We start from the raw sequence: 14,402 nt of genomic DNA, 5'->3' as shown, positions 1-14,402 counted from the left end.
AGTCTACATCCAATACGAAGGAGGGAGCAAATCTTATTCAGGGGATGAAGTATGAAAGACAAAACTAAAGCTAAGTATTCTTTTCTCTTAATCATTCTCTCGAGCTCATTATTTAGGATATGGAGCTTTATATATGTGAGAATGAAGAGTTAGTTACAAATTTTGTTATTGACTCATTCTTATAGATTACTTTCACATTTTAATTTGACTTCTGTCTTTAATATGAACTCAGCTCAACTTAACACTCTAAACACATACATATAAACTCTATTGATACATGAACTTAACTTAGCATTCCAAACAACAGTTAAAAATGATAAAGGGTTAACTGACCAACCTATCACGACCGTAGCACTATCCCATGTTCCATTTTGACCCATCTTTTGCTGTCTTTAAAGTTAGCTTTGGTATTATTATTTTAACACCACTACGACAAACAAGCTTTTGCAAACATGACCTTCACGTGGATTTTAAATGTCATTTTAAGAAAAGCTTATAATATTTGCAAATTACTTCCACTCTTCCATTACTCCATTTCTAATGGCAGATTATTGGAGATGATGGGAAATAAATAGATATTAGGACATATGTTATGGGTGAATTTTAACCATAAAGTCAAATTTTGAAACCATAGACTCAAGGCTTGTGTGGACTTCATTTGCCCAAAATTTGGTAGGAGTGTAAAAGAACCCGAGAGAGATAAGTCAAATTCAAGAGCATTGACTTCACCAAGCAAAAATAGTTAACCCATCTTTTGGTTTTTCACCTCAAACTACCTCGTATCGATAGTGGTGGATCCAAAATTTTTTGTCAGATCACAAGTTCATATAAATATAATTTTAAATATATCTCAGGATCAAAAGGTGAAAGATTAGTCTTTATCATGGAGCATGCATTAGAGTAAATCTATATAATTTTAAATATATCTATATAATATTCAAATCATATAATATTACCAAAACGAGTATAACTACATAGAAGATTCAGAATTTCATGTTAGAAGGCACAACTTTATATAAGGTTAAAATTTTTGCACATTAATGTCAGAATTTGTGTCATATATAGTTCTTAAACTTTAAAAAATATATACTAGATCACTGACATGATTAGCGTGTCTAATATGTAGTACCTGGCTTCTAAAAAAAAAATAAAGTAACCATTGGCTACAAAATTGAAATTATGAGATTCGATTAGAAATAAAAATAATTGTTTGTCTAATACAACCATTAAATTTTTAAATTTTTTAATATTTAGTGAGATTTTTAGATACTAAATTGAAAGTTTACCTAATGTTTAAGGGACACATTAGAGTTAAAATTAAAAGCTTAGATATTTATTAGTCATAATTTTAAAAACTAATAATTAAACTTATACCGACTCGAATGTTGTTTCAAAATAATGGTAAAGTCATTATAGTAAATAACAAAGCAAAAAAAAAATTGATGTGAAAGTGATGTTTATTTGACTTAATTTTCAAAAACTAAAATTGAATAACCAAATAGTTACTAAATGCACGTAAAATTTAAAAAGTATTTGTATATAAACATGAACATATATGTGAAAATAATAAAAATGGAAGGAAGTTTTTTAAACTATTATATATGTGTGTGTATATATATATATAGGATAAATGCAAATATAGACATTAAACCCAAAGTATTAGCATATATAATATAATGTAAAAAAAAATTGTAAATATGGCCAAATTTAAATAGTCTATAAGTGATAGACCATATTATTGGTAGGAGTCTATCCGTGATAGACCATACCACTACTAAGAGTCTATCAACGATAGAAGTCTATTGTTAATAGATTTGGGAGTCTATCAACGATAGAAGTCTATCGTTAATAGATTTGGGAGCCTATCAATGATAGAAGTCTATCATTGATAGACTTATATATATTTGTAATTTTTTAATTTAAATGATGTTATACACTTGGTTATTATTCCTAAAAATGCTACAAATTGAAATTACCTTATATAATTCCTTAAAATTCAAATATGGATGAAGTTCTAAAATTTGGTTTGTCACTACAGCCTTACCATCAATCACAAAACTGAATACTAATCTGATAGTCGAAGTGTAAAAAACAAAGTTTGATTTACCGTTTTACAAATTTACGGTTGATTCTCAACACTACACAAGAAAAAAAAAATAATTTTAATTCCATTATTGAAATGAATAATCATTGTAATTGGAATACTCATAATCATGAAATTTTGAGTAGAAATTCCAATAAACGCGTAGTGGACCAACTTAGTCCCAAAAAGAAAAGGAAGAAGAATGACTAATAAATCAAAATATGAAAGGCACAATTCCCCAAATGGGTCCCAAAGAAAGTTGCTCAGTACACTCTTCTTTCCAGTTTTCACACTAAATTGAAATTCCCATCTCTTTCCTCTTTGTCTCTATAAATTCTCTTTACATTCCATTAAGGAAACCAAAAGAAGACTACAAAAATGGGCTCTCAAAAACCCTCATCCTTCAGCTCCCTCTTCTTCCTTATATTCTCAATTTATTTGTTTAGGGTTTCAAATTCTGCCTTAGTTCCTGCAATCTATGTGTTTGGTGATTCATTAGTGGATGTTGGAAACAACAACCACTTGAAGCTTTCACTAGCCAAAGCCAACTTTCCCCACAATGGACTTGATTTTCCCACCAAAAAGCCCACCGGAAGGTTCTCTAATGGCAAGAATGCTGCGGATTATGTTGGTAACTCCTCACTTAAACCCTAATCTACGATTCCGTTAAAACTGTTCATATGATATTCATGATTTAGCATTGATGTTGAGGATCTCACATATAATAAATGAAGCGACGACTTCACCATCTTTATAAGATATATAAATTTACTTCTTTTACTGTTAATTGATTTTAAGATGGAATCTATGTTTACCTAACATTGTAACAAAGCACGAGGTTTTGAATTTTTTTTCTTTTTAACTATTTAAAGTCGTTTTCTCTTCCCATTAATATTGAATTTCACTTGTCAAGATCTTTAACAAATTTTCAAGTCCACAAGTGTATGAAATTTATTGTAATCCATCAACTTAAATTTTTTGGTTGATCGATTATTTAACAAAGAGATGAGAGAACTTAGAAGGACCTAAAGTATAAAAATATATTTTCTCTGCCTGTCATTTTTAAAAGTTTAAAATTGAAAATCATTTTTGTTATATATATCAACATACATTTGGATTTTAATTTTTTTTTTCCCTTCATTTTTCGTTTTCATGTTATATTGGGTAGAATATCATTTTCAAATAGAAATTTGGTATTTATACTTATTAAAAAAAGTTATTGAAATGTTGACCAATTAAATTATGCCATCAGTCCTTTCAGAAAAAGAAAAGTATGACATTCCAGTCCTTTAAAAAAAGATTATGCCATTTCAACATCTTTACTATATAGTTTTTTTTCCTTTAAAAAAATATGAGTATGAATGATATCTAATAATCTGCTACTATAGAAAAAAGAGTATTTTAAAAATTATATATAAAAAAAGATAAATAGTATTATATTAACTAAATCATGCTTAAGTCGACATATGTCACTTTTTCTTTAATAAAAAAACAAGCGAGAATTTAAAATTTTGTATTAACTATGGTAAATTAACAAATAAGTTGAATTTACTTGTTTATTTTTATTTTTTTTATTATTTTTTTAATATATGAGTGGGAGGAATCAATTAAACCTCTGACTTTAAAATTTATAATATAAACTTTATGTTGATTTGAGTTACACTCATTTGGACCATATATTTAATTCTATTCTTCTGAATAACATGATAATGAGACATGTTTACTACTCTACAATCAAATTACTATAATCATAATGGATTTTTCTAATATTATTCATAATTCACAAAATATTGTTAACTAATCATCTGAAAATTTATTTAAATAGCTTATTTTTTATATTACGATTGATTAATTATGTTTACTTTATCTAAACGAAATTTTATAATCTATTTGACATGTTCACGCCTGACCTGCAAAGCAAGTTTTATATATTGCTTTCCATTGAACTTTTTTTCTACTTTTATCTTTTGAACGATACTATAAATTTATTACAAGAAAATTTCGGCTTTAAATTTGTTTATTAGGAGAACTGTCTCTTTATCTAGGGAGAATTGTCCATTATATGTACATTTAAACCCAAAAAAATACAGCATCTTTAGATATGGCCACATAGGATCACACGTGGCCAGCCCATTTATGGAAGGAACGTGTGATGCTGACATTTATTTCAAAGATTATTGAGAAATATGAGTGTTCATTCTAAGGTTCATACCGATGCTCATGGATTGGATTTAATTGAGTTGAAAGATTTTTTAGATTCAACTTAATTGTTCGTGTTGTAAATTTCTTCCATCTAAATAACCTTCATTAAAAAATGAACCCAACCCAATTCAATCATAAAATATTTAGGTTGGGTTGGTTCGATCAGATCATTTATTTAAATTTTTGTTATAAAATGAAGTAAAATATTAATATATAAAAAATCGATAATAACTATTTTCATAAATGAATTAAGATTAACGACTCAAATTCAATTTATATAATGTATAATCTTTTTTCAAAATGCAAAAAAAAATTATTTAAAGTTAATAATAAGTTCGGGTTGGTTTGAGTTATTTTAAGTGATCTATGAACCGAACCAACTCAAACCATAAAATTTTCATTTATTTGAACTCAACCCAACCCAGAAGAGTTTATAACCCATCTCAAACCGAACGGGTTGAGTTTGGTTGATTGGTTTTTTTTGGGGTCATCGAGTTTTTTTAACACCTCAACCATACTTTTTTAGGAAACAAATTGGTTAAGGATAATATTAAAACAAGTAGCATTTTAAACCTCATAATTAAGTGTAGAAAAGGAGCATAGCTCGAGATCAGGTATTTCGATCTTTCATCTTGACATTGTAAAAAAAAAAAAAATTAAAAGAAAAGGGAAAAGAGTTTATAGTTAAATGTATAATAATAGTTTTGAAGAATCAAATATAACAATTTATTAATGATAGACTCTGTCTTCTATAAACTTCAAGAACTAATTTAAATTTTATTGTATTTATAAATTATTTTAAATTGTGTTATATCTATTAATATTTTATAGATCGACAACTCTGATTAATGGTATTCCAATTAGTCTAAGGTTGGGCCTTGTATTTATGGATTAGTATATTTGTTGATAAAATAATGAAACAAAATAATTTATATGAAGATAAATTTTTTGCTCTCATATTTGTTTTGAAATTTTGAATTTGATATTAATAAATGAAATATTGGCAGCCGAGAAGGTGGGGTTGCCGACTTCACCACCATATTTGTCTCTCATTTCCAAGTTTAGAAAGGTTACCAATACGACACCGTTTAAAACAGGCGTTAGCTTCGCTTCTGGAGGAGCCGGAATTTTTAATGAAACAAATAAGCTTTTTGTAAGTACTCTTCCTACAAAACTATTTGAACAGAAATTTAAATTTATTTGTATTTAGTTTTATGTTTTTTAAATTTAAAATAAACACTTGATTTTTTATTTTTCTTAGTTAAATTTTAAAATGAAAATAAGTGAAATGGAGATTTTTGAAAATAGAATAATATGGAGAACTATTTACATAAAATAGTAAAATTTAATATTATTTGATAGATGATGATACCGTCTATCAGTATCTATTAGTGATAGAAATCTATCATTGATATGATGTGTTAGACATTGATAGAATTCTATTAGTGTCAGTATTTTTTTTGCTATTTTTGTAAATGGTTTGACATTTTTTTCTATTTGTAAAAGTTTTCTTGTTTGAAAACTAATTTTTTTCTTTGAAAATTTGACTTATCTTTTTAATATTATTGAAAATAAATAAAAGAAACTTATAGATAATATTAATGTCTATAAATTTAATTTTTAAAAACTAAAGCTTAAAAATTAAAGTCTAGTTAGTAATTATTTTATTTTTTATTTTTTTTCTTTTTGCAAAATTAAGTTTATAAACACTATTTTCATTCATAAGGATTTTTTTCCTCACTTTTTACTCATGTTTTTTAAAACTATGATCCTGATTGGTAATCAATTTGTTCTTGATTTTTTGTTTTTAAAATTTAAGCATTTTTCCTCTTCATTTTTTAAAATGATTTGCATATTTTCAAATTTCAAAAATAAAAATCAAATTTTTAAAAGAGATATTTTTAAAATAGAAAAATAAGGAAAAGTATTTACACAAAATAACAAAATTTTAATCTTCTTTGACAGAGGATGATAGACTTTCAGTTTCTATATTAGACTGCTAGAGGTTGATAGAAGTCAATCAATATCTATCCGTGATAGAAATTGATAAAAATCTATCATTGATAGATATTGATAGAAGTCTATTAGTGTCTATCAGTTTTTTTTTTTTTTTTTTTGCTATTTTTGAAAATAGTTTGATATTTTTTCTTATCCATAAAAAAATTTCTTTTCAAACCTAATTTCTTTAGTTTTCAAATTTTGGTTTTTTTTTTAAATGGATTAAAAAATTCCAAATATTTCCTTCAAAAAAAAGGTAAAAACATCAAACTAAATAAAAATTGTTATAAACGGGATCTAAATTATTTGAAAACAGAGCATATTTTGTATAATAAGTAATTATGTGTTTTGTTAGTAATTTATATATTCAACATATGTATAAATATAAATATAATAGAAGATAATTTAATTTATTTTGTTAATTTATTTAGAAGCAATCGGTGGCAATGGACCAACAAATTGAGTTTTATTCGTTGGTCTACAAAACTCTGGTAGGAGAGCTGGGATCCCCTGGAGCAGCAGAACACCTATCTAAATCTCTATTTACGGTTGTGATTGGAAGTAATGACATCTTCGGCTATCATGAGTCGTCCGATCTGCGTAATAAGTACTCCCCACAGCAATACGTGGACTCGATGGCCTCCACTCTCAAGTCGCAGCTTAAGGTATAATATAATATTTATTTATTTATTTGTGGTTTTAATTATAGGTTCGATATTTTTACATTCCTATAGATTCGACATCTATACGAAGTTCGATATCTATCGAAATCAATATTTACTCATTTAAATTTATTTCTTAATTTTTGTTTTTTATTTTTTTTGAAAAATATCTATCGAAATCGACATCTTATTAATATTTCTACTGAAATTTTCATGGTTTCGATATTTTCATCGACATTTACATTTTAAATTTTGATTATAGGATATTGTTTTAAATAACAAATTTATTAGTTATATTTTTAAATATTAATGATTTTATTATATTTGTAAATAAGTTAATTCATATGGTAACATTTAAAAATAATTAATGTGTTTATGTGAATTAGAGATTTTCCTTTTTCTAGTCAACGAAACAATTATTGTGATAAAAGGAAATTAAGATTAAGATAAGATTTGAATGGCCCTCGTTTCACTCTGATGAGACAGAAAGAAATCCAGTATTAAAAAAGTTTTGAAGTTGATTTATGTTTTAACCTAATGGAATTATAGACCTTAAAGTTTTAATTGATTTGCAATTAGGATGTTTCTTAAATTTAGTCTATTATTTTCAATCATTTATTAATTTATTTACTCATTAGTGGTGGATGTTAAAGTTTGTTGAGGATATATTAAGTGAATGAGAAGGAAATTTAGAGGAAAAAGGTCATCCAAAAAAAAAATTGATATTCTACCTATTACATATAATTTTGAAGAAATAATTATAAATTTTTATTTTTTTTCTCTTCTAAATTTATGCCCATTATTCACTAAATACTATTTCATATAAAGTTTATTAATATGTAATTTTAACATTTCTCAACAGTAAGTTTCAAGATTATGACACATTTTTTTTCTTATCTACTTTATGAGAAATAGTTAATTATTTTCAAGAAATATTCATATAGCATTTGAAAGAAGTATAATATACAAAACATGGTAAACAACATTAAACAATTGAAAATTAAAATATACATTTTTATCCCTAAATTTCAAAATATCACATTTTTATTTTTAACGCTTAGTTTTATTTCCATTTGGTCTCTTAGTTTCAAAATTTATTCTTTTAACTTTGATTTTTCATTCGATACTCACTTTTCGATCGTAAGCTATAATTAATTAATTTCCACTACCTTTTCATCACTATTAAAATTAATTTTATATTAAATTGCAAAATTGATCGATCCCTATAATTGGAGAAAGTTAAAATTTTATCTTTATGATGGTTTTAAAAGTCAGAGTTTAGTCCTTATAATTTAATAAACCCTAAAAAATACTAAATAGTCTCTATATTTTAATAAAATCATGGTAAATAGTCCACTAACTTTCATAAAATCATAGAAACCAAATTCACACTTTAATCTTAATTTTAAGAGTTCACGTCACGATTATTGAAAATCAATTAACCAAATATAAGATGATGAAACTTTAGAAGATAAGAAGCAACCAAAAGAATGAATAGTTAGATAGAATTAGAAGCATAGAAATGAAAGAATAATGTAAGTTTTGATGGAATGAATGGCAGAGATTGTATGGGTATGGAGCAAGAAAATATGTGGTGGGTGGAATTGGGCCAGTGGGGTGCGCACCATCACAAAGGAAGAGAAGCAAAGGAGGAGAATGCGATGAGGAAGTCAATAATTGGGCAGCAATTTACAACATTGCTCTAAAATCAATGCTCCAAACACTAAAAATGGAGCTCAAAGACATTTCATACTCCTACTTTGATGTATATCAAGTCATGTCCAACTTCCTTCGTTCACCTTCTTCTTTTGGTAAATTCCACTCTCTATTTTTTCTATTTTTATTTGCAACCTTCTCTATCAAATCACCTTTGGTAATTATTTTATTTTTTTATTTTTTTTTAAAAAAAATTAAGTCTATCTCATCCATGTTTCTTACTTTAATAATGGTTGAATTCTTAACCAAATTCCAAAAATAAAAATAACTTTTTGTGGAAGTAGTGTCCATAAACTTAATTTTCAAAAACAAAATGGTTACCAAGTGGGGCCTTGGTTTTTGGTTTTTAGTTTTTTTTTTAAATTAAGCATATAGACATCCATTCCTTCTTTGAATTTTTTGATTTGTTATCTATTTTATACAAATGTTTTCAAAAATCAAGTCAAGTTTTGAGAATTAAAAAAAAAAAATAGTTTTTTTTTTTTTTTTTTTTAAAGTTCTTTCTGGTTTTGGAATTTGGTTAAGAATTTGACTCTTTTACTTAGCAAAAAGTTACAAGAAATTGAGGAAAATTTTGTTTAATTTTTAAAAATCAAATGGTTTTAGCAAATACGCGTTAATGTCAGGTACAAATAAGGAGAAATAAGGCACCCTTTGAGTCTCTAGGTTTTGAGTTTAGTTCGTTTCCATTTGATCTTTAAATTTTAAACGGTTTCACTTTTACTTCTAAGTTTTGAGTTTAGTTCCATGGTTTCAAAATTTAAATTCATTAACAAATATTAGCATCCAAGACTAAAAGTGGGTAGGAAGGTTAAAAGTGCAAATATACTAAGAAACAAATAGAAACAAAACTTAAAACACAATCGTGAAAGTGTAATAATTTGAAACTTGGAGATAAAAAAGATAACCTTTCCTAAAAATAATTAATTTTGGTCAGATAGAATACAAACAATAAAATATTAAAAAAAAAAAGAGAGAATAATCTTTTGACCCTATATATTTTGATTTGGTCCTCAAATTTTAAAATATTATATTTTTACTTATGAATTTTGAGTTTAATATCTATATAATTCTTAAATTTCACGATACTATATTTTCACCTTTGAGTTTTGATGAGTTTTAAATTTTATTGAATAGATTCGAATACGAGTAGCTTGAGTTTAGTTTTCATATAATTTGTATTCATAACAAAAATGGTATTATATATCTAAAGTGTATATATGTTTGTTATGTTTGTGACAAAAAAACAGGGTTCACAGAGATTAAAAGTGCTTGCTGTGGGCTTGGGAATTTGAAAGCAGATGTTCCTTGTTTACCAATTGCAACATTTTGCCCAAATAGAAACAACCATCTCTTTTGGGATCTCTATCATCCTACACAACAAGCCCATTACATGTTTGCTAATTATATCTTTGATGGTCCATTTACATACCCACTCAATGTCAACCAACTCATTGCTCTTTGAAAATTAATACCACATTCATATGCATTATTCAAGAACCCACTAGCTAGGACAAAAAAAAAGCATCACAATGTAAAATTATTAAGAGATGATGTTCTAGGGATAATTCCTTACCTTGTTTCTTATTTCTTTGTTTTATAGGAAAAAGAAAAAAGAGGAAAATTTTGGTTCTAGTTTGTTTTTTATTTTTTTTAAGTATAATAAGTCAGGTTTGAGAATTTGAACTTCCGACTTCATAGAATACCGTAATTGAAAGAGATATGGGTGGTTTGTGTCATTATATATGTGATATTTTGTAATGAATTTTTACTTGAAATATAAAGCTTGATTGTTTGACATTTTTCACTTAATGTTACATGCTCATCCATGCTTTCAAACTCCAACCTTTTATGCTAACTTAAATGGCAATTTTTAGTTAACCACATTATTATATAAATTTAGTAAAGTGAAATAACATAAGAAAAAGGAGCAATTTACAAATGTAATTAATTAAGCTAACTCATTACATTACAAAGGCATCTATATCTAATATAATCCTTTAGAGAAGTTAGCTTATGATGATTACATTGTTTTAAATCCACAAGTACAAAACAAATGCAATTTATAAGAGGTATTTTGGGGTGTTGAGTTGGTTATTATGATCCATGATTATTATAGTCACTATTACACTAATTCATGTTTGTGGTGCATACTATTTTAATTGGTAGAAAAGAGGGACAGAGAGGATATGTAGAAAATCGTAAACAGTGTAACAATGAGAGATTTCAAATAGCATTATTGTGTATAATTGTGGATTATAAACGGTTGGAAATACCACTATTATATTTGGAGCACCAAATATGGAGTGAGCCACGGACATTAAGTTAGGAGGCCAAACAACCCCTAGAGAAAATGACAAAAGTATGAGGGAAAAAAAATAAAGGTTAAAAATTGATAAAATTAAACAACCAACCATCCCCTTAAAGGTGATAGCGACACTCGAAGGCTTATTTTTTAGCTCAATTCAATATCTTTCAAGGATAATTGAGCTTCACAAATCCAACACTAAGGAGTTGTTTGGGGTGCTGAGATGATATAGATTTCTGTGTTTGGGGTGCAGAGTTGTATTGTCAAAGTTCATATGTCTGTGTTTGGGTGTGCAGAGTTATTATGTCTGAGTTTATATGTCTATGTTTGAGTGTGCAGAGTTCATATGTCAGTGATATCTGATTTAGTTTTTTGTACTCTAAAATAATTTGCCTGTATGAACACTATTTCTTTTAAATCTTATAATTCAATTATTATATCATTTTAGTTTTTTATATTCAATTATTGTCTTTTAAATAATACTTTATTATTATTGTTTAAAAAAAAAACTCAGTCAAAATTTAAGATTAATCATAAATAGTCAACGAAATATCAATATTAAGAAACTAGATTATTGAGCTAACATCCGGGGAACTTGAATTCTTTAAGTCGGGGGTTGAATTTCGAGAATGGGTATGTCTATTTCTCTATAGGCCTATTTGTTCCACAAATATTGCTATGAGATTTAAGACCGATATTTAATATCCTTGTTTATTTCACATGATTCCACTTTTTAAAACCAAGAATATTATTATCTAGAGAACTTTAAAACTCATGTGGCATGAGTTTTTTAATACTCTTCATACTTGTGGGATTTTATACTTAGAAGATGAGAGATTGATTAATTAATAAATTAATATCAATCAATCATCATTATTAATTTTAATTGATTATTAAATATAAATATATTATTTAGACTTAATCAATTTCAACTAGTACATTTATATTGATATTTTATGTTTTCTTAACTATTTATTATAAAATGTTATCATTAATTATTAATATTGTAATTAATTTATATTTATTATTTTTATGAATTAAATAATATTTGGTTAAACATATTAATTTATTGGTATTTTAAGTGATTAAATAATTAATCAATATAATAATATATTAAATAATTAAATTTAATTATGACTATCTTACTTCTTTTTTTACATTTGATTAAATAATTATTTAGTTTTAGTTTTAGTTTTTATATTCAAAATTGGTAGATTAAATATATTCATTTAATTTCAAACGTCAATTATTGTGCAAATTCAAATGTAGACATTAATTATTCCAGACATTTTAAATCTAAACATTTAATATCCATATTTGTGAAACAATACCTACCATCCAAACGTCACTAAAGATTAATAAAAATGCCTTATAGACTCCATGGGATGGTGGTTTCCAAAAATGAAACTGACCTTGGACTTCCAAAGTAAAGTAAAGTAAAATAAAATAAAATAAACCCTAAAGGTAGGTGTGAAATGACCACCTTAGTTTGTTTTAACTTCCAAAATTTACACAGCAAAATATAACATTGTGGAGAATGTAACGGTTTTTTGAAAAAATTAGCCGAAATAGCTCTCTCAAGTTTTTACTTTTCAAAAATAGCTTACTTTTCTAAAATTGGTCAGAATAGATTTTTTGGATCTATCTCACTCGAGATTAGTCAATGAGATTTTGTTAAAAAAAATTAAAACTTTCTAAGTCATCGATTGTTTTGGGCCTTCTCAGCACATCTGGCCTAATTACACATCGAGATTCTACTGCATTTTCCAAATGTTATGTAATCTTCCCAAATCTTATACAAAATCTTATCTATTTTCAAATTTTCTATCATTTACCAAATATTATATCAAAATACTTACTTAAAATTTTAAAATTATGAAATCTTTAGCCTAATTTTTGTTTCCACGATTATATGAATTTCAAAACTTTCAAATAAATTTACCAGTTATCCAAGTGGATCTCAATTAATTGCATTTTGATTTTTAAATTTTTGGAAAAGATTAAATTTTGCAAAGAAAAGAAAAGTAAGATATATGGAAAACATATAAAATCTCGGGCAAATTAACACTGAGATTCTATATATTTGGGGTTTCTCGGTGAATTCTCGCACCGATTAACAAAGAGATTCTATATATTTCTCATATCTTAATCTTTTTCTTTTTCTTTTCTTAGCAAAATTATATCTTTCTCAAATTTTAAAAATTACAAGTCATTTACTTGAAAAGCATTTGGATAATTTGAAAATTCATAATCGTGGAAATAGAAATTGGGCTAAGGATTTGAAAAGTTATAAATATTTGATAAGGCTGTTTTCAAATATTGAGCTATTTACAAAATATAGCTGATAGACTTCTATCAGTGTCTATCAACGTCTATTTTTAAAATTTTACTATATCTTGTAAATATTTGTAAATATTTTTAACAGTTTTACCATTTGAAATAATTTCCCTATTTCATATAGTATTTGGTAAAGATTTGGGAAGATAATTGAATTTGTATAAAATTTGAAAATATATAATATTTTGTCTGAGTTTGGGAAGATTACATAGTATTCATAATATTTGGAAAATGTAACAGAGACTTAGTGTGTAATTTGGCGAGATGTACCGAGAAGGCACAAAAAAATCAATAGGTTAGGAAAAGTTAATTTTTAAACAAAATCTCGGTGAACAGTTAACACCGAGATTCTATCAAATTTTCAAAAATTATGTAATTTTTTCAAAATATCAAGTCTTGCCTAAATTTTCAAATCTTTCAGCCGAAGAACAAATTTTGCCAAAAATTAAGTAAGATTTAGGAGATATAACATCGATATTCCATATATTTTGGGCTTTCTTAATGAAATCTCGGGCATATTAACACCGATTTTTTATATTTTCCCAAATCTTGTTTTTATTTGCAAAATTTTATCTTTTACAAAATTTAAAATCCGTAGTGCAGTCAAAATTCATTTGAAAAATCATAATTAATAAATCCATTTGGAAATTTGAAAATTCATATAATTATGGAAACAAAAATTAGGGTAAAGATTTTAAAAGTTATTTGAAATATTATGTAAAAATTTTCTATGAGATTTAGTAAAAATAATCGGAGAAAACTTGAAAAGATATAAGATTTGGTATAAGATTTGAAAAGATTATATAATATTTGAAAAAATTGGTAGAATCTCGGTGTTAATACTGCCCGAGATTTCACCTAGAATACCCAAAACAATCGATAAGTTTGAAAAGTTACTTTCCTGAAATGAATGATAAAAAAAGACTAGTTTAATGAGTTCTCGAAAAAATTGCTAGTTTTGAAAAGTGAAAATTTAATAGTGTAATTTCGGAGAATTTTTTTTTAAAAAAATAGGCTAGAATTTGAAGGGGAAATATGCTATGTAAATGATGTACATGTGGCATATGATTACAAGCTGTTGAAACTTGATTAAAAA

General features: G+C 26.1%; 1 protein-coding gene across 1 annotated transcript; it reads left to right on the top strand.

Annotated features, from left to right (window-relative positions):
* Window positions 1-2,428: 2,428 nt before the first annotated feature.
* Window positions 2,429-10,185, top strand: LOC120089910 (GDSL esterase/lipase At5g55050). The gene is made up of 5 exons (XM_039047351.1): window positions 2,429-2,714; window positions 5,293-5,438; window positions 6,715-6,948; window positions 8,507-8,756; window positions 9,912-10,185. The coding sequence occupies exons 1-5, from the start codon at window positions 2,462-2,464 to the stop codon at window positions 10,124-10,126; spliced, it is 1,098 nt and encodes a 365-aa protein (XP_038903279.1). The 5' UTR covers window positions 2,429-2,461; the 3' UTR covers window positions 10,127-10,185.
* The last annotated feature ends 4,217 nt before the right edge of the window (window positions 10,186-14,402 follow it).

The sequence above is a fragment of the Benincasa hispida genome, chromosome 11, assembly GCF_009727055.1.
Source record: "Benincasa hispida cultivar B227 chromosome 11, ASM972705v1, whole genome shotgun sequence".
Classification (NCBI taxonomy): domain Eukaryota; kingdom Viridiplantae; phylum Streptophyta; class Magnoliopsida; order Cucurbitales; family Cucurbitaceae; genus Benincasa; species Benincasa hispida.
Note: the sequence above shows the minus strand (reverse complement) of the source record. Positions and strands in the feature narration are given on the sequence as shown.